Raw genomic sequence first — 24,187 nt, 5'->3', positions numbered from 1 at the left:
TCCTGAGTGCTGATGGTTTTCATGCTTTTATGGAAAAAAGGGATAACTCTGTGTTGCGTAGTTTTAGTTGAGGAGGAATAAAGGGGTTTTTTTTAAGAGAAAAAAACCACTCCCCACAACCTGTTCCCTCATTTAAGAAAAGCTCTGTTTTGAGCTTTTTCAGTTTTTCCATGTAACTTTTCAGATTAAATTTCCAGCACTGGTATAATTTGGGCTATTTTGTTAAAGGTAAGTGGACATTGGGTTATTCCTTCAGAACAGTTTCACTGTCTTTCCTTTTTGGGATTGGAGGGGGGAAAAATACTGCTCATGTGGTTTGGGGGAGCAGGGTGGATGAATTATTAAATTGGTTTCTTTTTCCAAGGTGCTGAACTCTACACTCTGCCTGATCTCTTCCAAACTGCAGTAAAAACCTGGGTTAAAAAATCTTGGTGTGTTATGGAAAAACAACCATAACCCTTCCTGACAACCCTTGGAATCTCATTCCTTCCCTTGTTCTGCATGGCATTCCTGGCACACAGGCTTGCCTCAGTAGCTTCCTTGGGTTCAGAGTAATCAGGGCTGCCTTAATTGGAAAAATAAACAGTTATCAGAATCTGTTTTCAGTGATCTGACAAGTTGTCTTTAAACAACTCTTATAAAATAATAGTATTATTACAATATCTCACATATATTATTATTTATAATATATGAGATATTATATATATTGGTATATTATAAAATAATAACCAGAAATCATAGCTAAAGATACCACTGCATAGCAGACTCCTAGAAAAAGCTGTTTAATTTTAAACTATTCTTACGAATTTGTCCAGCAAGTTGCAACTTTATTGCACTTTTGTTTCCTCCCTATGCTGCTTATAGCTATCTAAGAAAGGAGGTGAAAAAATATAAAACCACTTGCAAGTGTGATCTTTGTGTTGTAAAAATTGCAAGGGGCAAAACTAATCTCAAAAGAAGACATTCCATGTGAAGGTGTGGTGCTCAGAGACTCAAAACTGGGTAGAGTTTTAACTTTTCCCCTTTGGTTCAGTAAAAGCACAGGTGGAAAAACTGGGGTTTTTTTTTGTAATTACTAATAACATAACTTGAGGATTGTTGCAATAACATGTAAAAATAATTTGCCTCATTATGATCTTATTTGCTATTTTGCAGAACCTTTCTTATATTTTTTTTGTTGTCTTTTAAAAATAAAAATCTAACAGTTGATGTTCCTGTAGTGGCTTTTATGTATTCAGAGTTAAGGTTATTAAAGCCTTTTGAGAGTTGCATTATGTCAGTGAATTGGATGAAAAACTGAATTAAGGTATTAATCCCACAAGGGGGGGGTAAAATCTGTTTACCAATATGTAGCCCTGGTAGTGGTTATAGGCAATTAGATATATATATATATAATAAATATATAGATATATTATCAATAAATATGAAATAAATATATAGAAATAAACAAATGTAAAATTATATATAAAATAAATAAAGTTTTAGAGCAGTCTAAACTTGAAGTATCTGTGGAGATTAAACCTGGATTTGTGTGTGTTCTGTGAGGGAACTGTTGCCTTTCTTTCCTCCTTCTCGGTTTCCAGCCCACAAATTGCATTTGTGGATGAAAGTGTCTGAATTTTTGACTCAATACCAGTTTTGATGCTAATCTTAAATGTCACCTTAAATGTCAGCTTGGGGTACCCCTATTTTTTTTTATACACAGTGATTTATAAACGTTTATCCATGAGGATAAATCATATCTTTCTTCCTTGCAGCTGTGTCTGTAAAAGCGAGAATGCCTGAATTATTAATGACTTATTTTTAATAAAGATCAGAATTTGGAGCTGATTGTTCTTCTGTTTGTTCATTTTGCTAAAATAAACCAATGACATACTATGGTAACATGTCACAGATGTGACACAGGTGGTTCTGGCCTTAAATATTTCCAGGGGTTTTCATTATGTACCACAGATTAACAGTGGAAAAGGAATAGGAAGCAGGGGCAGGTCATTGTTTCAGAAGCAAAGGGCACTTGATTGTCTCTTGTGGAAGACACTGGAAGTGGAATAGTTGATGAACAAGCATCTCTCTGCTCAATCTTCTGGTTGTAACAGGAAATTGTAGGATTAAACTCAAAATGCAGATGCATTGAAAGGTTTCTGGACAACAAATGTCACGATAAGAGCCAAGAACTTGGTGTGGTGGAAGTTCTCTGTTGCAAAATGCAACAGAGGTCACCTCTTGTTTTTATTTGGCATGCCTAGATATCAAAAAATGGAATGATGCTGCCCAACATAATTTCTCTTTTCATAGCTTTATAACAACTTTTCATTAATGATGCTCATTAATCATTTTTAAATCTTCTTTACAGATTCTGAAGGTGTTTGAGCTCTGAATACTCACAAGCTCTTCATACCTCGAAATGTCTGGCTCATATGATGATTCTGTTGGAGTAGAGGTTTCTAGTGACAGCTTCTGGGAGGTAATCCAGATGTTTTATACAATATTTTGATTTTATTTTTCATTCTTATTGTAAAAAATGTGATTCTCGTGCATTGCAAACTGTGGAGAGAGCTGCAACACAAGACACCTTTGGTTCTTGTGATCTGCAGAAATAGGTCAAAATTACCTTTTTAGGTTTTTGACCTGGTTCTGTCAAAGGTTTTTAATGGGCACAGAACTTGAGGATCATCCCTTTGGGTAGGGTGTGCAATTCAGAATTGAACCTTTGCCAATGTAAAAGCATAAAAAATAGCATAAAATACTCTGTAATATCAGTAATTTGTACTGCCCCCATCTGACGGAGGCTTTCAGATGCTGTGACAATTTAAGCTTTAAAGAAGAGAAACTTCATAAAGAAGAAGAGGAAAAAGAAAGGTTTGTCAGTGTCAATCCTGACAATTGGAGGTAAGTGCTGTCTGGGTGAGCTGTATTTTGTAGGACAAACTTCCACCATTGCTGAGGCAACTTCCTGAGCAGCTTCCTTGGAAGAAGTACTTCAAAATAAAATAAGGAGACACTCAGGAAAAAAGAATCCTGGACCAAAGGGGATTTTTTTTTTTGATGAGTGTTGGGCACTGGGTACTTGGCAGAACATGACTTCAGGCTGGCTGTCCTGTACCAAGCTGCTGTCTTCCAAATTATCGTGTCTGGAAACTTAAAAGATGAGGGAATGAGAATGGGAATTCTGTAAATTCTGTATGATGATGTTTGGACAAATGTGAATTAAATCCAATAAAGGATGATCAGAAATGGCAATTAGCCTAAATTAGGACCTTCATGAAGGAATTGATACCCCCTCTGCCCCCCCTGCAGAGCTGCCTCCAGCTCTGGGGGGCCAGCACAGCAAGGACATGGAGCTGTGGGAGCAAGTCCAGAGGAGGGACACCAAGGTGATCAGAGGGATGGAGCAGCTCTGCTGGGAGGAAAGGCTGGGAGAGCTGGGATTGTGAGAAGAGAAGGCTTTGGGGGAACCTAATTGTGGCCTTCCAGGACCTGAAGGGAGCCCACAAGGAAGATGGAGAGAGACTATTTCCAAGGGCCTGGAGTGACAGGACAAGGGGGAATGGCTTCAAACTGACAGAGAGGAGGTTTAGATTGGATATTGGGGAGAAATTCTTCCCTGGGAGGGTGGGGAGGCCCTGGCACAGGTTGCCCAGAGGAGCTGTGGCTGCCCCTGGATCCCTGGGAGTGTTCCAGGCCAGGTTGGATGGGGCTCTGAGCAACCTGGGACAGTGGAAGGTGTCCCTGCCCATGGCACGCTACAATGGCAGGAGGTTGGGACTACATGATCATTCAGGTCCCTTCCAACCCAAACCATTCCATGATTCTGTGATGCTTCTGGTTTGGAGTCATCTTTCCAAATTATATTTGACTGAATTTTAGTCTAAACCGTGTCCGTTTCCTTATGTTCTGAATTGGTTGTTTTCTCTCTGAAGGTTGCAACTTTGAATTACAGTCTTAATCTTTCTGGAAAGGGATAACTAAACAGCTCTGATCAGTGTGGCTTTTTTGATTTGATTAGAAAGGATGTGGTGCCTCTGGAATGCCAGCTGAGTCCTTCATGCCTCGGGTCACAAGAAGTAAAGAACTCTTAATCAATTGGGAGGTTGTTTTGTTACCACAGACTGTCATCTACACTCTTTTGTTGGAGGTTTTTTAAGATATTTGACACCATAGGTTTTTCCTTTGTTTTCAGAGTCAGCTTGCAGTTTGTTAAAAGCCACCTTGCTGTGTTTCACTGCCACAGCTGAAAGCAGTGAGTGTATTTAAACTTGGCTGTGGCACAGAAGAGACAGCCTGGCAGGGTGAGCTTTTGAGTTTGTTCCCTCAGACTCCAAAATAGCTCAGATTTATTTACCTTTGGAGTGTGCTGCAAAGGCCATCTTTTTCTTGAAAGGCATTTAGGAAAGTGTGAGGTGGCTGGGTGTGGGACCCATCTAAAGAACTGACTGTGAAAACTCTCTTTTCCCTAGTGCAGATCTTTTGAAACTAAACCAGTTTTAGTTCTTGAAAGTTGATGTTCTATTGAGCTGATGAGAACTGTACTTAATAAAATGTTAAGAACCAAGTTTTTGTCATTGCTGTTGAAAATTTCGTATAACATTGTCTTTAGGAAATAAACCACTTAGTTCTCTGTTGGTTTTCTGGCTCTAGAAGGCTTTGTTTTCTTGGGAACTGTCACTGAGAGTTAAGCTCAATGCTTGAAATCCAATACAAATAGTAACTTTGTTTAAAGGTTAATATTTTTTATTACAACATAGATGTTATCAGATTCTGATTTGTGGCTGGGAAATAGTTGTCTTGTTGAAAGGGAACGGGAGAAGTTGCTGTTTAGATTTGTGTTCTTGCTGATGGCTCAGACCTAGCAGTCAAAATATGTTGGGAGGACAAGGCTCAGGCAGAGGTGGTATCTTGTATCAGAACAGCTGATAGGACTGAAAAAATTAGGCTTTCAGAATTATACATGTTTGTGAAAGCTGCTACTATTTCCATTTCATGCTAAACAATTAAATTGAAGGGGTTTTATTTTCCTATTTGGTTACCCCAAGCTACTACTTAAAGGTTTTTTTGTCTTTCTAGCAGGATGATAAATCCTTTTCAGGAGAACAAATCCTTTTCTTTTCCTCTAGCTCATCCAGGTGTTTACTAAATAAAAGTACTTTAGGAGTCAGAGAATTTCGTACATGTTTTGATAAAGGTTGCTTAGAGAGCAAGGAATTGCAAAACAATAAGAAAAGACTTTCTGAAAGGTAATTCCCACAACAACAGTGAAGGATTTCATCAAAGTTTCAGTTGTAGTAATGTCTTAATTTCCTTCAGAAATGGAAACTTTTCTCCCTTTATTTAATTGTCTGTCAAGCCTCGGTGTACCTTGTTGTGTCTGGTTAAGCTCATAACTCTCTGGGTGCAGAAATTCTAAAGACTGAGGAATCTTGTTGATGTGCAGGAATTCCTTCATCTGTGTTACTTGGCTGACAGGGGTGATGTGCTTTGGGTAATCAAAGGTCATTGCTGGTACTCTGAAGCAGGGTGGCACTAAGTTTTCCAAGGGAAAGTGGAAAATTTGCAAACCCCATGTGCAATTTGAAACCCTTTGCATTTCTTTCTCATCTATAATATGAACTCTAAGCATTTGCAAGACTGCTGTAAATGCAAATCTCAGTTTGTCATGATCATTCCTGCCACTTTCTGCATCCAAAAATAGAATTGAGTTAGTGAAACACAAGCAGTGGACAAACCTCTTGGCCTTGTTCTGCTGGAGCAGTTTTGAAATGCACATGAAAGAATTTGGGATGTTAATAATGACCAAAATGCATCCTAAAATTTGCTTTCTATTAAGCTCCAGCCTTATGCTTGCTAATCACTGTTATGGACATATTAAAAATGCCTTGGGCAAGATGAGACCAGTGCTGTTGTTCACTTACCTACCTGTGGAGGTAAGAAAGCCCCTGAGTAAGTGCTCCTAGAGATCAAAGTGCAAGTGTCTGCATATCTTGCAAGGTAAGACATCAAAAGGAACAGCTCCCCAGCCTGTGGAATCACTTGTTTTTAATGAGCTGTGGGTTCCTCACAGACTGTGTGGGACTCCCACCCTGGATGTGCATCCTTATCTCCCTTGTTTTCTGCTCCCTCAGCAACAGGAGCCCCACTGACTGCAGGGCTGTTTGGCTGCCCTGGGGAAACACCTCCTGCCCCCCCCAAATAGTCACTGTGGAGAGCTGCTAAACTGGGATTGTTTGAGTGCTGGGAGGGATTCCCTTGGAGCACAGGGCCTGGTGTGCCTTTGGAAGTGCTGAAGGCATCCTGAAGTCTTTTCTGGGAATGCACCAGCAATACAAGGTTTTCAACCTCAGAAAGTGGGAGTTGATCCCATATGTAGTGTGGGTGAGTCAAATTTGATGTCCTGTGCTTCATTCCTGCTGCTGTCAGCCAGGGGCTGCACGAGGCAACTCTTGAGGGGGGAAATGTGTTGGATGCGGGGAAATTGGGGGAGAAATTCCCAAAACTCACTCTTGAATGTTGAAAATTGTTCCTGTGTTGAGGGACTTCAGTTCCTTGTCAATGAGTGCTTTTTGCTGATGGAGCAGACTGCTCCTGTTTGCCTTTTTTCATTTTAAAAATATTTGGGCTCTGCAATAGTAGATTCCTGTCACATATGCATTTTTTAATCTCCTCCTAACATTGAGCAACATAATGTTTTCCATTTCTATTGCCAGGTATTTGCTTACTGGTGTATTTGGCTGTAGGTTTTGTGGGTTTAAGAGCTTCCTCAGGACTTTTCTTGTAAATTCATATGGGTAAACTTGCAAAACTTACTCAGAGCTAGTGCTCATAGGTACTTGGACTGTGCATGTGCTAATTATGCAGCAAGATAATTGTTTTTTATTTATAAAACCACACAGTGTTATGGATGTTGGTTGGAATGTTTGGAAACTTCCCCTTTGACGCAGCTGGAAAGAAATTTTACTCCTGGTCTAAATGGAATGCTGGAAGTAGTGTTTGACCATCAGTGTGCGTGGGTTTGACTGTGAACCCTCAAAGCTTATTATTCTTTTTCCTGCCTATGAGTATTTGTCCCTAAAAATACCCTTGTTTTACCCTGTGGAGACTGACTATCTTTCAAATTATTTCAGTTCATAAAGGCCAACTTGTCATGAATAAGCGGAAAAAGGAGTTGACATCAAATCTTTCTTCAGGCACTTGCAACTCCTGAAATATTTGTGGTTATAACAATTATCATGGTATACTAGAATTCACTACCAGGAGAGTAGCAGTAGCTGAACATTTGAGACTTTCTGGGCTGCCAACAAATTAAAATACTCTTGTTTTTTCATTCAGTGTACCAGAAAAACCTGCAGAGGGTGTTTAACTCTATATAGGCTTTTATGCTGCTCTGTGAAAATGCCTTTAAAAAGAAAAAGAGTCTGTTAGTTGAGGTAAAGGAGCCTAAATAATTTAAGACTCTCCCTTTGGGTTTAGTGCTGTAAAATAAGGAGGTTGTAAACTCCTAAATATTCCCACTAAGATCATATCAATTACAGTGCTTGCCTGCAGGATCAACTAAGGCTTATTAGTAGCAAAGCTCAGTATTTTGGAAAAGGGGAAACTGGTTAATTCAGCTTAGAAAAGGTGGGGAGAGACACAAAACTATAAATCGCAATTTTCACAGAATTCAGTGACTCACTGAGTCTGTCAAAAGAGTGACCCTTACAGTGGTATTTTTAAGCAATAAACTCTTGGGGCTATTTCCTTTTGAAATGTTTCTGACAAACTAAGGGTGAAGAACAGCTGAGTTTGGTATCATGTAATAAACTCTCAGATGGATTTAATGTTGGTGCTAAAATGAAAGGGGGATATAGTTTGTAAGCATTTCTTTTTCTTCTGGAAACAGTCAGAAACTTTATACTCTTGCACTTTACCTTCCTGAAACAAATGTCCTATTTGTAGGACAAGGAAACTTCAAGTTTTAGTTGTCTGCTGTCTGTTCAACTGGAAATAGCCCAATGCTCAGAATAATCAGAAAATTATTCTAAGTAGCAAAAATTATTCTAACTAGCAAAATCATATATTTTCATGTATTGATCAGGGCTAATGGAGAAATCTGCAAAATTGGAAGGCATCTGAAAATTATGTAAATGTGGCTATGACAGAAACAAAGAAACACAGGATTTCTTTGTTTGATTTTGTTCCTGCTCAGTTGCTACTAATAAAAGAATTTGTCATTTTTGCTTTAGCTCAAATACTTCTCATGAAGGGGAAGGGGGAAGTCTTGCAGAATGTTTGCCTTCTACCCCAGAAGCTGGAGAAAATAGTCTTGAATAAAACAATGTATTGTTTCTCTGATTCAGGGTGTCTTTAATGTGTTTGTAGGTTTTTTATTTAATTGTTTTAACTTATCTATAATTAACTCGGTAGTTCCTTGGCCACATAAAGACTGGAATTCTTTTCCTTTTACTGTGGTTTAAAGACCTTGTGTTCTCCTACCTCTCACTCTGCCTGCAGCAGTGACAGGCTGCACATTCCACTTCTCAGAAATGTGTCATTGCAGTGTCCACAACTTAAAATGCAGGGTTTTTTTGCTTGGTTTATTCCACTAGGTGTTTAAAATGTTACATGCCAAGTTACATAACTTATGTTCTCTGTCATGGGACACAGAAAAACGTTCTATCTCCAAAATTCTGGCATTCCTCAGAGGGCAAATATTAGTGTAAAAGGCTTTCTTTGCAATAGTAGGTTATTTTCTGGTATTGCAGACCTGGTTCCCCTTTATACTGGTTCTAACCTGGGATGCTTAGTTCCTTCAGTCCCCCTGTGGAGTGAATTATCTGTGAATTATCTGCAGGCAGCTCTTTAAAGGTGCAATAATAGCAGACAGACCATAATAGGTGAGATAATTCACTTCTCTGAATACCTGCCTGGAATTTGGCCAAGTGCTGGATGTTACCACGGGGTTAGAGTTGGCTCAGACAATGCAAAATGAAAGGATTAAATACCCCACAAGGCAGCCAGCTCTCCTTCAATATTAGCATTTAAAATGCTAATTAAATAGTGAGAATTTATGGAGGGAAATGTTGGTGCTGGAGTCATAAATCCCTGGGCACATAACAGGAGACACAAATTGATGCTAATACAAGGCCTCAGTAGTTGTGCCAAGTCAACATAACCTGTTTTTTGACTGTGGACCTACAACTGGAGTAATCTGGATTTGTCTTCCATTACAAAGGCTTTAGAAAGTATTCTTTGAGGTACTTCATGTCCTTAATGTTTCGATTACATATGTATATTGTGTTTGTAAGGGAACAGTGTTTGAAACTGCCTGTTCTCAGTTTTTATTTCTCCTGAAAACGAGAGGTTATTTTTCATGCTTTCTTGTTAATAATGCAATCTGTTGACATGGATGCACTGACCATCCTGATTTTTGGTGTCAGCTGCTTTGTGATGCTGGGACCTTCTTATCTTCAATTATTGTGTGCAGTTCTTTACAGGATTTACACAAATCAGTGACTGCCAACTAATGCTTTACTTAGGTGCTACCTGAACTGCCTTGATCTGTTGAAATGGATCTAATCCAACCCAAAAAACATCCTCAAAGGAATTCCTTGAGGCCACTGTCTAAAAGAGTTGGGTTTGTCCTGTCATTGATGGGTTTGATTCTGTTTATCTCCCCAGCTTTAATGAGGAGTCCCAACATATATCTGTATTTATCAGTACAGTCACTTATTTTCCCAGCAATTAATAAAGAACTTTTTTCCATTTAAGAGCATTTCCCTATATACAATTTTCATAAAGAGTATTTCCCTATATACCAATTTCATCAGAATGTACATCTGCTGACAAAATTCTGAATAAATGTCAGCCTAAAAACTGGATGTTCTTCTGTGTGTCAGATGTGGAGCAGATATGATTCAAATGTAAAAATGACTACCATGCCTTGAGTATTTGGATGTTTCATTCACTGCTAATCTTTATTTTTCAGTCAGGTGGTTTGGGGCAGATAAGAAACTGGCTGTGACATTTAACAGGCTGTGCAAGTTCTTTTAACAGTTCTTAGGTTTTGTTTAATGTTTACAAAAGCCAACCTGAGTGACCTTGAATTCAGTGGAAATATTACTCTGGGAGCAGTATGAGGCTTTTTTTTTCCCCTTCAGTCATCTAGATTAGTTATTCCATGTGCACAAGAATGAAAGGAGAGTGTTAATTATGTAATGGATGCTCATTGTACAGTGTGCATTTTTCTCCATATCTTCATTCTGTATCCTCCTGCATTGCAGGACTAATAAAAATATAACAAAACTTTCACTTCTAAAGTTTTCATTTTCAAAATTTCCAGCCTTTTTTTTTTACAGGAGAACTTGTGGCCTTTGTTTTATTGTTGCAGTTGGGTTTTAGGGTAATTTAACCTTCTGCTATAACTGATTAATTCCTGATAGATTTTCTTACTCTCATTGAACAGTGTTTGTGTCAATTAGAGATTCATCTCCTTTTCAGAGCTTTGAAGCAGGAATTGAGTGTTGGTCTCTTTGCAGGTTGGGAATTACAAGAGGACAGTAAAAAGGATTGATGATGGTCACAGACTTTGCAATGACCTCATGAATTGTATCCATGAACGGGCACGGATAGAGAAGGTCTATGCTCAGCAGCTCACAGAATGGGCTAAAAGGTGGAAACAACTTGTGGAAAAAGGTAATTCCTTCTGATTCTGAGCTCTGAAAACTTTTCCTAATGGAAAAAAAAAAGTTTCTGTATGTCCTTGTTTTGGTAAGTACAAATATTGTACTTTTTAGCCTATAATGGAGTCCTTGCAAGAGGCTCAGTAATGTGACAAATGACCAAGCTTTTCTTGATAAAAAACCAACCAAAGCCCTGCTATTTTGCAAGTTTGCTTGTTCCTTGCTGAAGCAGATGAATCTTGCCTTCAGTACTGAGGTATGTTTTAGAAAACTAACTGTTTCTAGATAACTAATAGTAGAGAACACGGTTTGAAAAGGGATTCTGAATAATAAGGGGTCAGTGGCTGTGGGGAAAAGACTAGTATTGATCTAATAAGACTAAGTTTAATATATTTGAATATATTCTGCCACAGTTTGTCCTTCCATGGTTATCTGGGCTTCAAAAAGCATGTTGAGAAATGGAAGGCAGTTCAAAGGTGGAATACTGAGAATTGTGGCACAGGGAGAAGGGCTCCAGACTGAATGAATATTCAGTTTTCTGGCATAAATTTTGCAATATTCTAAATTCCTATGAAAAAACCCTGTTGCCTTTTTCTAGGTTTGCATCAGTATTGCTGTTTAGAAGTGAATATAAGTGAATAGTTTGAGGTAGTTTCTTGGGAATATAAGTTCCATGTGGGTGGTGGTTACTGAGAAATGACACTTTCTGTTGTGTTTAGGCCCACAGTATGGAACAGTAGAAAGGGCTTGGTGTGCTTTTATGTCAGAAGCTGAAAAAGTGAGTGAACTACATCTAGAAGTGAAAGGTTCACTGATGAATGAAGATTTTGAAAAAATCAAGAACTGGCAGAAGGAAGCCTTTCATAAGCAAATGATGGGAGGATTTAAGGAAACCAAAGAAGCAGAAGATGGATTTAGGAAAGCTCAGAAACCCTGGGCAAAAAAGCTGAAAGAGGTACAGCAGTAGATTATGTATTAGATATCCTGTGTTATGATATACTAATGTATCAAATCTCTATAAGGGAGTAAACTCCCTGTTCTCTCTGCTGGACCCTCCTTTCTCAAAAAGATCTCTTGCTTTCTGTCCTCTTCTGAAAATAAGCATTTTTCTCTTGGTCTCTCCTAATCTGGAAAAAGTGGGATTTAAGCTGTCACTTAAACAGTATCTGATTTCCTGCATTTGAAAGTTATGAGTTACTCAAAGAAATGAGCAGGGGAAATACATTTGTATTTTGGGGGGTTTCTTTCCCTGTCACGTAACATAACAGGTTTGTAGGGGAGCAGGAGAATGTGGGCATGAGGAAAGACATTCAGTTGGGGACTTTCTGTAAACCTTTTGTTGAGTCTGTTCAACACTTCTCTAAACAGTATGAGTGACATTCCTTGTGTGGTGAGAGAATGCTGCAATAATTTCCTTGTGTTGATTCCTTGGCCTAAAGGAAAAAACAAATCCCCCCCAGGAAAGAAAGAACATCCTGAAACAAAACCTGACACTTCTTTCGTTGCATCATGATTTTAAGGCTAAAAAGTAGTTGATGTTTGCTGTCTGCTGTCCCAGATGCAAATACTTAACTCTGCTTTGTAGGTGGAAGTTGCAAAGAAGGCCTACCATGCAGCCTGCAAGGAGGAGAAACTGGCCATCTCCAGGGAAACAAACAGCAAAGCTGACCCAGCACTAAATCCTGAGCAGCTGAAGAAGTTACAGGACAAAGTGGAGAGAAGCAAACAAGATGTGCTAAAGGTATCCTGTGTGCTGGCATACTTTTTAACCCCCAGCTTGTGCATATTTAAGCTTTTTTTTTTTCCCTCCTGAGTGTGCTGTGAGCAGCAGGGGAGCTCACCTTCAGTACCAAAATTTAGTGTTCTCCCAAGCCTGGGTTGCTGCCAAATTATTTTCCTCTGAAGAATGACTAATGTGTTGCTGCTGTTTCATGTAAGTACTTTCACCACTGAGCTAAGAATAATAAGCTAGCAAAGTTCTAGGACTCATTTACTAGTGACAACTGAGCTTGGGAGGCTTTGAGATGCTTCAAACTTGCTGATAACATCTAGATATGTTGACCTTCTTACTGCAGAATGCATTTTTTTAATAAAGTAAGCTTACTTGCTATAAAGTAAGATAGAATTAATTTAAATAAATGCTGTTGTGTTGCCCAGTTTGGTTCAGCTCTTCACTAGGCTGCCACCAAGAGGCTTTTCGAGTGTGACTTTTCTTCAGAGATGTCTTTTTCCTTTGAGGATGCTGTCCTGTGGCCTGGAAGGCTGATGTTCCATGGGGTGGGATCTTTTAATTCCTGTGTGGGGACTATTTCTGTAAATTAGTGCAGAGTCTGAGGTTCTGTCTGTTAACTGAGCTCACAGCATATGCAATTCATGTTTACAAGAGTTGATACAACTCACAGTGGACTGTAAATTACTAAAGGAGGAAAGACAATACTTTTAAAGATCTCCAAAGAACTTCCGTAGCTTGACTGCCTGCTCTGATTTACTCTTTCCTTTAGTATTACACCAGCATTTGTCATGGTCTGTTAAAAAGCCAGAGAAGAGGCTTTTAGAGCTTTATTGTAACTGTTTTGCAGTTGACTTAGATAACTCTCATCATGATCTAATGTACAGTGGTCACGAGAAGAGATTGCAGTTCTGCTCTAACTCTTGGCCATTACTACATGGATGAGTCTGTATTATAAGACTGTAATAAAATACATTGCTAATAGTTTGTTTTTCTACCCCCAGACAAAAGAAAAGTATGAGAAATCCCTGAAAGAATTAGATAATGCCACTCCTCAGTACATGGAGAACATGGAGCAGGTGTTTGAGCAGTGCCAGCAGTTTGAGGAAAAGCGGCTGCGTTTCTTCCGGGAAGTGTTGCTGGAGGTCCAGAAGCACCTTGACTTGTCCAATGTTGCAAGGTAAAACTGTAAGACAAATTCTCCTTGGGAAAACTTCTACCTTGATCCAGAGTCCCAGGGACTTAGCACAAAACCAATTTCTACTGTAGAAAGGCTTTTAAATTCAAGCAGCTCCAAGGTTGGTGTTCAGTAGTTTAAATACAGTCCTATGTACATCCCATTTTTACTGCCACAAGAGTCATAATTCTAAAGTCTGGCAAATAAGGATTTTATGGGTTTGTGAACTTTCAGCAGGTTTACTTGTTGGGCTGCTCTTCCTTTTTTACAGGCAGTTAATAGGTCTGTCAGGCTGTAAAAGTCTGTCTTGCTGTAAGTTGTTCTTTTTTGATACTATTGTGAACTTTGAAATATTAAAAAAAACTAAACAAAACTGACCAGGGGATTTTCCATGTTTCTAAATGTTATACTGAATTCAAAGACAAATTTGTTTTGCAGTTACAAAAATATTTACCGTGAGCTGGAACAGAACATCAAATCAGCAGATGCTGTTGAAGACTTGAGGTGGTTCAGAGCTAACCAAGGTCCAGGGATGTCAATGAATTGGCCTCAGTTTGAGGTAAGCTCACAGTACCTAAAACCCAGAACTGGTTTGGCTGTTTTTAACTCTTTGCTTTTTGTAATGTTCCTTTCTGGTGTAACTTCAGGCTTCCAACACTGAATTTTTTGTTTCTGCAAGTCAGAGTAGTTTTCTTCTCTTAATTTTCAATTTTAATTCTCATCCTCCAGCTTCTGGAGGGGATTATGTTGGGCACCTATTTATAGAGAAAAGGGGTAACCCAGAAAGCTGTAGTGATATTTTTTAAGATAAAGTCATAAGCCATCATTTAATTGGTAACATCTCTGACAGCTGCATGTGTTACCCTTTATGTTTTACTTCTCCCTTTGGTGTCAGACTTGAATTTGAATCTCCTTGCTGTTACCAGGTAATAAGGAGTGAGTGCAGCAAAGACTCTCTGAAAAAGTCTGAACTAAATACTTCAAAATTTGAAAATTGGCATTTAAAATCCAATGCTGCCATATTAAAAAAAAAAAAGTTCTACCTTTAATTTTAATTGCTGAATGCCATCTTTAAAAGAAAGGGGTTGTTCTAAGCAGTGTTCTGTTAACATAAGTGCAAAGATGTGTCAGTGCAGAGTCGTGGTACTGGGGTATCAAATAGCTGGATTTGGAATGAGTTTGACCAGAATCATGGGTTTGGTTGAAATAATTTCTAGACATTAAATTAATGGAGCGGAAGAATAAACTATTTCACTATTCCCTTATTAACAGTAATGGAAAATGTCACTTGTTTTTAAAATATTGAGCAACTTTAGAAGGTTTGAGGAAGAAACTCATAATAATACTGCAGAATTTACCTGAAATGCTGAACTAGAGTTAATTCTGTGAGGGGCAATTACCATCCTTTTTCTCAAACATTATAATTAACAAATTAAACCCTCTTGTTGCTGTTCTCCTAATCAAGTTTTCTCTCATTTACATGCTACAAGGATGACGTAAGTAAAAAAAGTCATGATCAAATGCCTATGAAATTGCATTGTAAACTGCAAATGTGCATAGGTCAGTGGTCTTTAAACTGTGGTAGCTCAGAAATCCAGTGTCTGTTTTGCAAAGTTAAAATAATGAGGTCTCTCTGAAGAGTTGGCCAGAAAGCACTTTAAACTGGGCTGACTTTGCTACCTGTATAAGCCCAGTAGTAATAGCAAGTCTCAAAACTTTAATTTCCTGTTAAAAGTATGATTTTATTTTTTTTACCTTTAATGGTTCTGAGAGGTAACATGTCTCAGCATAGGATAATTTGCTTGCATCCAGTTTGTTCTCTCTTTTATATCATTATATGCAGCTTGGTTTGCCCTGATGTGTAGGAGTTGTGTTTAAGTCTCATCCTGCCTGTCCATCTGCCTCTGAATGGCTCAAAACATCAAAGAGGGTCTGCAAGTGGCATCATGAGTCTTGTCATTTGTTGATTTGAGCCTTAACTCTCAGAGATGGCTTTTTAGCACAATAAATGTCACTAAATCTAGAGAGAAGGACCTTATGGCTCAAATCTTAGGGACAGGAGAAGTGATGCACAGTGAGTTTAAAAAGCAGCTTCTTTGTAGGTCATTCTTGGAGCACTTCTTGAGAAGTAAGCCCTCTCTTATAACACTTTTTAAAATTAAATGTAAGATTTACCTTTTAAAACCAGGTGTCCTGGCACTGTTTGAAACTGTGAGCCCTCACAGTACATCTTTTTAAGAGCTGCACTGACCAGCTCTTTTGATTTCTCTAACTGAAACATTTACTCTAACTCACCTTTTTAATAATTATTGGTACTCTTGTATGGATGGATGTCTGTTCCATAACTCAGTTTGAAATATAAATGTGGTAATTACTTGTTCAATTAAATGTCTCCATCATGTTTTGCATTCCTTGATAGGAGTGGTCTGCAGATCTGAATCGTACCCTCAGTAGAAGAGAAAAGAAGGCGGCTTCTGATGGAGTGACTTTAACTGGTATAAATCAGACAGGAGACCAAGTTTCACAACCTAACAAACACAGCAGGTAGTTTTTTCATGCCTAAAAAGACTAATTGCCAAAGATTATTATCTATACTAAGCTCTACAGCATCAAAAAGTCGCTGTTCAGTCAAATGATAATTATCTGTGAGCATTTTTAGTGATGTCTCTGCAGTTCACAAGTTAATTTGGGAATTATTCTCAGTTTCACAGTTCTCTGTCCATTGGGAATTGAAGGAAACCAAGCTTCAGGAGAAAGTGAACTTTCTGTAGCTAACCTGGTAGTCTCTTGCTATCTTCCCATCTCCAGAAAAGACAATTATACTGTGAAATCTTAGCTTGCAAAACAGTCACTTCAGAATTCTGGATGTGATTAATATAAAACTCTTAACATCAGCTGCTCAAAAAAGGAATAAAACTTGCTAGAAAAATTGCACTGCCTTTTATTGCAGGCAGTAGGAAAAAGAAATTATGGTCCATGAAGGATATTTCTAATTGTGGAGGAAATGTGAGACTTTCCAGGGTTTTTTGGGTCTTTATGCTGCACTCAATGGATGTTTGGGGTTTTGTTTATTTTCCTTTTTCTTTATTTTTTTTTTTTAAATTTGGCTGAAGGAGGGGTCTGCTAAGAAACTGCCTAGTGGGACACCAGTGACAGTGTTCTGCTCTTCCACAGATAGGGTCACCATAATGCTTTTTCTTTTCCAAATTAGCAGTCTTAGTGTCCAGAGTAACACAGTGCAGTCAGTACAATCAAGTTACAATCCCTTTGAAGATGAAGAAGATACTGGGAGTACTGTCAGTGAAAAGGAGGACAATAAGATCAAAAAGTTGGTGAAATGTCGTTTTTGTTTTTGTTTTTTTTTTCAATTGTTTTCACATTTTGCACTTTCTCTGTCCAGGGTTTCCTATTTTTGGTTTCTTTAACACTCTGCTGGTCAGTGCATGAAGTGTTTTTAAGCAGTTGTGTGAGCAACACTGTGACCTAACTTGTCTTTCCTAACAGATGCCACATCTGTTGCCTTGATCTTTGGTCTGAAACCACTGGGGTTATTGGCAGTTGCTAACAGAACTGCTGTTGCTTTTTCCCCCTTCCTTTACCCCTCCTATGAAATGTTAAAACTGATGTGTTTTTCTAGTGAAACTGCTTCTGGGGCTTTACTCTGTGTCTTCTTGCTGAATAAATCTGCTTTTAAGGTTGCTTTCTTTTTTTGTTTAGGACCTTCTCAAGCAGCTGCCTGTTGCTTCAGTTTATACACTGAGGACACAGCACTCTCTTAAATGGCATGTGCATGCTGGACAGTGAACTTTCCTTTAAATCACAGACTTGTTGCAGTATAATACAATAGAAATACAAGTTTCTTTATTGGTGGATTGCACCATGCAAAAAGTGTTGTAGAGGTGCATAGAGGTTTGGGAGGAAGGTTCTGCAAAGCTATTTAAATGTCTTATCCTAAACCAGATAATTCCTCTCATCTACTACCATTTCACCTTTCTAGAGTAAATAGTCCCATGGATTGTGTAGATTCCTTGATAGAGAAGATTTTGAGTTTGTGGGGAGGTTGTCTTTGATATGTGTTGATTTTGCCTTTTTCTACCTTGGTAAATGTATTATAAGATTTGTTTTGGTTTGGTTTTTTGGGTTTTTTTAATGAGGCATTGTCAGTTAAAGATAGTTGAGGAGAGACCAGAAAGAAAATTTCAAACCTGGGCCTTAGAGTGGAGTTTAAGCTTAATTAGGGGGGCTGATACCTTAGTGATATTTCTACTCTCCTGTTTTAAGAGCAGAAAAGACTAATTGAAAAATTGATTTTCAGCGTGAGCAGCTATGAAAAAAACCAAAGCTACCCCACAGACTGGTCTGATGAGGAGTCCAACAATCCCTTCTCTTCCACTGATGCCAATGGAGACACCAATCCCTTTGATGAGGACACCTCTCCAGCCATGGAGGTGAGAGTACGAGCACTCTACGACTACAAGGGCCAAGAGCAGGATGAGCTCAGCTTCAAAGCTGGTGAGTCAACAACATTATTTATCCAACAGTACTTAATATTAAAAGTATCTTTCAGAATATTTATCAGAAAGGAGAAAGGCTGGGGATTTTTTTTTTCCTCTTCATCTTTTATTTTCTGAACTCACCTGTGTTACAGAAGGAGTTGTATTTCTTTAAAAAGGAGTTTGTGCAGCAGTGAGGGAAGATGTTGGGAAAATCTTTTAACTTTAACAACATAGTGTTGTCAAAATATCAGTGAATAATGCCTAATTTTGTAGCAGAGATAGTGCTTAGTACCCATGTCAGAGATTAGTGTGGTCTTGTAACAGATAGTGCTGACTCCCTGCATTGGTGACTGGTAATCCTGTGCCAGCTGGTGCTTAATCCCTGTATTTACCTATCCCAGTTTATTGTTTACTAGTAAATGTCTTAGTTTTGAGAGCAAAGACAGGGTGTCTGAGCAAAGCTGATAAGAAAAGTGCATCTTGACCTGTCCACAAATTGAGATACTTTCAAGGAGAAGAGATTCATAACAGGATAATTTGGGGAATGGGGAACCAGAGACCCTCAAAAGACCCCTGCTCATATCCAAATAAATCCATGGAAATATTTAGCATATAAGTGAGTATTCCAGAAATGTAATGGATGTGCTAGTTTCATGAATATAACCTGGTTTTTAGACTGCTGGGTGTGCATTTAGGTGGAGAGATCCCTCCTGCACCCAGTGCTGGAATTAAGGAATGTCAGCTTTTTAACCCCCCAAACTGGTTGGAGAGTTTATTCCCCTTTTTTGGGTTGTTTCTAAAGCTGTTTCTCTGAATGTACAACTCCCCTTACAGGATCCTGCCTAACCCTCCTCCCTCCCTAATAGTCCTTCTGAGTAGCTCCTGTTTGGCAGCTATGACTCCTGATCTGTTTGGAATATGTTGGGATGCATCTGTTTGGGATATTCCTTCCTCTGTTAAACAAAATGACCTGCAGAACTGAAAGTCCTCTCTCCTCTTCCTTGGTGGCAGTAACAGCTGCTGCTTTTAGCTGTCTAGAAGTGCCAACCCTACAGAGTTTAGTAGGCAAACCCCTAAACACCTGACTTTTCAGTATTGTAGGCTTCCAGAGTGGAGGAATGGGTTTGTTTGGCCATTAACTGGTTTGAGTTGTGCCCTGATGGAAGCACAGTGGTTACAAAACATCTGTGGAATGCACAGCAACCAAAATGATTCTTCATTCTTCAGGCTTTAACTTCTCCTTTTACTGAGCAGGGCTGGGACGCAAGTTAATCCTCTGGAAATATATGTGTGTGCTGTGCCTGTGAAGCAGCAGGGTGGCAATCCAAGGGTTTGCAGGAGTCTTCCACTGGCAAAACTATGCAATGTTTATACCCATAAATACAAATAAAGTGCAGGAAGTATGAACTGTGAGATGTAGGTAGATTTAACTTAAAATTAGCTTAATACCTTGGAAAGAAGAACATCAAAGTAAATTACACCACCAAATTACCTGGTTGTATCCTGGGAAAGGGGTGGCATTCTAGCCCATGAATCCCCTTACAGATTCTGAATTATAATTAAACTTAGGGGTTTTTTCAGAAGTGTTTGTGTGATAGATTTGCACTGAACTAAAGACTAAGGGGAAAAACTCCTCAGGTCATGTAGGAGCCGGTTTAAAACATCCTCAGTCCTGTGCTCCTGTGTAGGTATCCCCAGACTCCTGAGCAGCTGTCAACAGAGGATTAATGCATTTTAGGGATGGGTTTAAGTGTACATGGATATTCCCAGATGGGATTTCCTTGGGTATTCAAAGAATTTGCCTACAAAGTTCTTTGTGGTCACTTCTAGATACGTGTTGTAGAATATCTGCTCTGCATAGTGTCCATTAAATATACTTTAATACATGAAACTCATTTTTGTTAGTGGAATACTGTATACATTTGGTGTTTGGGTTTTTTTCCCCCTGGCAAACAACTGTGGAAGGCTTCCAAAGAGGAAGAATAACTTTATTTATATCTTATGAGAGGTTTTATTATATGTCTATAAAACTATCTACCATATGTCTGTCTTGCCCTGCTGTGGCCCTGCCATGGCTGAGAATAAATATCTACAGTAAATGTTGTCAGAACATGTTATTGTGTGTTCTGTTTTTATCATAGCAGTTGTTTCACTGTAACTGTTGTGCAGATGACACTTTAAAGTGTTAATATTTTTCTTAGACCTCCAAGATCACTGAGTTTCCAAGCCCAAGCCTAAATTACAAATGCAGCTGCACTGGGGGGGGTGTCACTGTCAGTGTGGTTTTATTTTCACTCTTTCACCCTTTATTAACATATTTCACTCTTTATTAATGTGCATTTCATGGAAGCAACAGGCAGGTTTGTAATTGTGCACTCTCTTGTTCTGCAGTGGGAAAAAAATGTCTCCATAAACCAAGTACAGTCAGCAGTGCCAAACTTTTGTTCATAATGGGTTTTTTTTTTTGTTATCTGGTAAACATACAAACCAGAGGAGATGAAGCTTTAACCTTTTTTTATCTAAGAGAGGAGCTGTAGAAGATGGATGTGTTAGGAAGATTTGATATGAAGCTTGGCAATTTCTGCCAAAGAATTTACATTCTTTAGGCTGGTTCATGTCCTCCTAAATGATACCAAGACTTTATACCATTTGGGACTGTAATAAGTGGTTAATACCTTCATCCTGTATTTCCTGTTGCTAACTAAGGTGAAACACAAATCAGTTTTGTCCAGGGAAACCATTTGACACAGATCATGAGGAAATAATTGTTCCTCAGTGTGGCCTTTTTTACCTGGCTGAGGTGGATGTTCATTTGCTCCTATACAACATCTTGGAGGCTCTCTAATGCCAAAGTATTTCCTGAGGATGTACAAGATAAGATTAGTCAAAACAAAGTTGTATTATAGTTCATAAATGTCTGGACATTAATTTTCAGCTTTTTGCTGAGAGCAAACTGTGAGTTACTTAATTTTTGTGGCATTTTCATCCTTATTTCCCATAAGCTCTTAAAAGGATGCATCCACAGCAAGCCTAATGAAACATTTGTTTCACTTGCACTGACATGTGTTGAGGGTTAAAAAATGTAGGATTATTCTAGTTCAGAGGTAGTTGTGTCATCCCCAACTACCTTTGACTGTTCAAACCTTTAAATATTAGGGGAGTCTTTGATCTTACAGTGAAGTAACACAGTATATAACTTCAAAAGTTAAAAAAAAATTTCCATAATCTTTTTGAAACGCCATCAAGGTAAATATTTGAGTTTCTAAGTAGCTTGTTTCTTCCTGTTTTCTTATCCCATATGCAAATCTGTAAGTGATAGATGTTCTCAAGTAGCAAAAGCATGAGGAGCAAAGAAGGGAAGGTTTCTGCTGGGGCCTGTGTTGGGCAGGGGAACAAAACTGGACATGTAGGTAATTGTCATTTATCTTCCTGATGTTACTTAAGATGTTATAGTCTCTTAACAGTTTTCCTTCTTTTTCTTTTCTTTTTTCCAGGGGATGAATTAACTAAGATGGTGAACGAAGATGAGCAGGGTTGGTGCAAAGGGCGCCTGGACAACGGACAAGTGGGGTTATACCCAGCAAACTACGTAGAACCCATCCAGTGACAAAGGACAGAATAAACACAGAGGTGTGCCCAAAGCTCTGCAGGCCTGTACAGTGTATTTAGTTCCAGTGAGAGGAACCTGAATGATGTATAGAATGTATATATTTTAAAGAAAAGGCGAGAGCTTGAGACAGAAATCATGCTGAATTAAAGGCAAAAAGTCTGAACCAATAATCTGACATTGTTTTCACAACTTGTGCACAATGTAAAGGAAAAGGGGTTAGGTGGAAAAAATATTATGATAGGAAAAATACTTTTTAAGCTTTTTCTTCCCACATGGTCTGTCATTGTGGATTCTAAACATTTTTGCATTTTCTATGCTTGTGCCTCATCCTACCCTGGGTATGTGGCTTGTGCTCACTTTTGTTTAATCAGTTATTTTAAGTGACCTTCAGTAACTTGCAACTTGAATTTTAAAGATTATTATAGTTAATTTTTTATTTGTTCTTATCAATGTCTGAAAGATGCAGTATTTTTTTATTTAAATGCCATATAGTTAAGCACCTTTTTTGTATGCCTGGATTTATCAATGAATACTTAAATTATGACATAGATTTAGTCACCAGCTGACTGAATGAAAACTACTTCCATGTTGTAGTAATCTCTCTGTGTCGTCAGCATGGCTTGAAGTTGTAAATGGAGTTGTAAAACAAAATACTGTATTTAATAAATATCTGTTACAGAAGGTTATTTGTAGCAGAGGTATCCGCAGGTGTCATGGGTTGGGACTCTGTTATGAATGTTCTTCACGTGGGTTGACACTTGAACTAAGAGTTTTCCATCTGGATCTTAAATGGCATTCAAAAGAAAGATAAATTATGCATAAGCCCCAGAGTAGTAACTATTTCCAGCCCATGTTTGCAGGAAAAAAAAAAGGTCCTTTAAACTGCTAATGATTTTTGGGTGATTTGAAATGTTAAATCTGTGAAGGCTAATTTTCTTGAAGAGAGAAGACTGTAAAATAGACTTAAATGCTTTTATTAAGAGCCTGTCTATGTTGTGTATATGTACATATGATTTGATATTCCAGAGTATAAAGAGCATGGCTGTTAGTTATCAAACCTTTGGATGTCAATAAGATTTAGAACTGTTTTAAGAGTTTAAATTATAGGTATATTTAAATCTGCTTTCCTGCCATATTCATTACTGTACAATAGACAAAGCATCCTGTGATTAGACTTTTCAGAAGTACAGTAAAAACGCACCAATATACTCAAAATCAGTATTTGTGGATAAATGAATTGGTCAGAATATAAAGTAGCTTTAGTCCATATGTGGATTATTGTAGCAGAACACTGTAAAAATCTACATTTGCAGATACAACTTGGCCAACTGTAATCGTGTCAGATAGTAGCCATTTGTGACATTTAAAACTGGGGTGTAAAATTCCAGCAGATTTGTGTTAAACTAAGTGTCAGGTAAGTAGAGATGCTCTGTTAGGAAGCTACACTGTAATGAAGCTGACAAAGCTTTTTTCAAGGTAACTATAAAACACTGTTTATTAGTCTTGGACTTTGCTTTTTGAGCTTATAGATATATTTAGTCCTCATTTTCAATGAATCAAAGTGTGCAGGCTTAGAAGGTGGATGTTTGTACATGTCTGTCAAGGAAAACTTGCCACCATGACTGTTCATCCACAGGACGGTCACTGAAGTTGTCAGGAATTACTGGTCTGGGTTCTCTGTATTGTCAAATATTTTAGAAAACAATAAAATCTGTTAATCTCCTGAATACACAGAATGCACCCTTGGCTATTTCAGTGTGTGTGGAAACAGTCTCATGAAACAAACAATCTGTGCATTGGGGTCTGTCCCGGTGACAGAACCTGCATTGTCTGACAGAGCCACCCAGAGGAGTGTGACAGGCTGGCATTGTGCTCCAACAAAAACAGGGAGGTGCTGTGCACAGGAGTTCTTGGCAAAACATTCCAGCAGAATCTTCGTGGAAGAAGAGGAAAACTGCCTTTTGTGGGTGTGCAGAATGGGCTGTGATGCTGCTTTCTGTGGTGGTGTCAAGTCTCATGTAGCTGGGGTGAGCACCTAAGCTTTTTCTTTTTTTTTTTAAATACTATTCAATTGAATATTTTCTGCCTTCTCTGAGTTTTCTGGCAGTGATTAATGTGGCACTGTTTGTGGTGAATTTTATCTCCTCTCCCCCATCAATGCTGGCTGAACAGCAGATCCCAGAGAGTCATAATCCATGGCACAGGGGCTGGTTGGAGGCAGGGAACTGCTGGGGAGGGTCCAGCAGAGGCTACAGAGGTGGGGAAGGGATTGGAGCATCTCCCTTACAGGGAAAGCTGAGGGAGCTGGGGCTGTTCAGCCTCCAGGAGAGACACTGAGAGGGGGCCCCATCCCTGTCTGTCAGTGGGAGGTGTGGGTAGCAGGAGGCTGGAGCCACACCCTCCTCAGTGCAGTAAAACAACAGGCAATGGGCACAACCTGATAGCCAGGAAATTCCACCTGGACATGAGGAAGAGCTTCTTCCCCGTGCAGTGACCAAGCACTAGAACAGATTGCCCAGA

The 24,187-nt window shown here is 38.7% G+C and overlaps 1 protein-coding gene across 3 annotated transcripts; it reads left to right on the top strand.

Annotated features, from left to right (window-relative positions):
- The first annotated feature begins 208 nt into the window (after nucleotides 1-208).
- LOC127464708 (protein kinase C and casein kinase substrate in neurons protein 2-like) lies at nucleotides 209-23,394 on the top strand. 3 transcript variants are annotated; one of them, XM_051775172.1, is made up of 11 exons: nucleotides 209-228; nucleotides 2,354-2,464; nucleotides 10,512-10,668; nucleotides 11,375-11,610; nucleotides 12,241-12,396; nucleotides 13,389-13,564; nucleotides 14,000-14,120; nucleotides 15,981-16,105; nucleotides 16,776-16,889; nucleotides 17,877-18,073; nucleotides 21,552-23,394. In XM_051775172.1, the coding sequence occupies exons 2-11, from the start codon at nucleotides 2,405-2,407 to the stop codon at nucleotides 21,662-21,664; spliced, it is 1,455 nt and encodes a 484-aa protein (XP_051631132.1). In that variant the 5' UTR covers nucleotides 209-228; nucleotides 2,354-2,404; the 3' UTR covers nucleotides 21,665-23,394. The 3 variants fall into 3 exon arrangements, with proteins under 3 accessions (XP_051631132.1, XP_051631133.1, XP_051631131.1); XM_051775171.1 differs by having other exon boundaries at nucleotides 210-228; nucleotides 16,773-16,889; XM_051775173.1 differs by lacking the exon at nucleotides 16,776-16,889.
- The last annotated feature ends 793 nt before the right edge of the window (nucleotides 23,395-24,187 follow it).

Source organism: Manacus candei, unplaced genomic scaffold, assembly GCF_025592945.1.
Source record: "Manacus candei isolate 608988 ecotype Guabito, Panama unplaced genomic scaffold, ASM2559294v1 h1tg000260l, whole genome shotgun sequence".
NCBI lineage: Eukaryota > Metazoa > Chordata > Aves > Passeriformes > Pipridae > Manacus > Manacus candei.
This window is presented reverse-complemented; position numbering and strand designations above follow the sequence as displayed.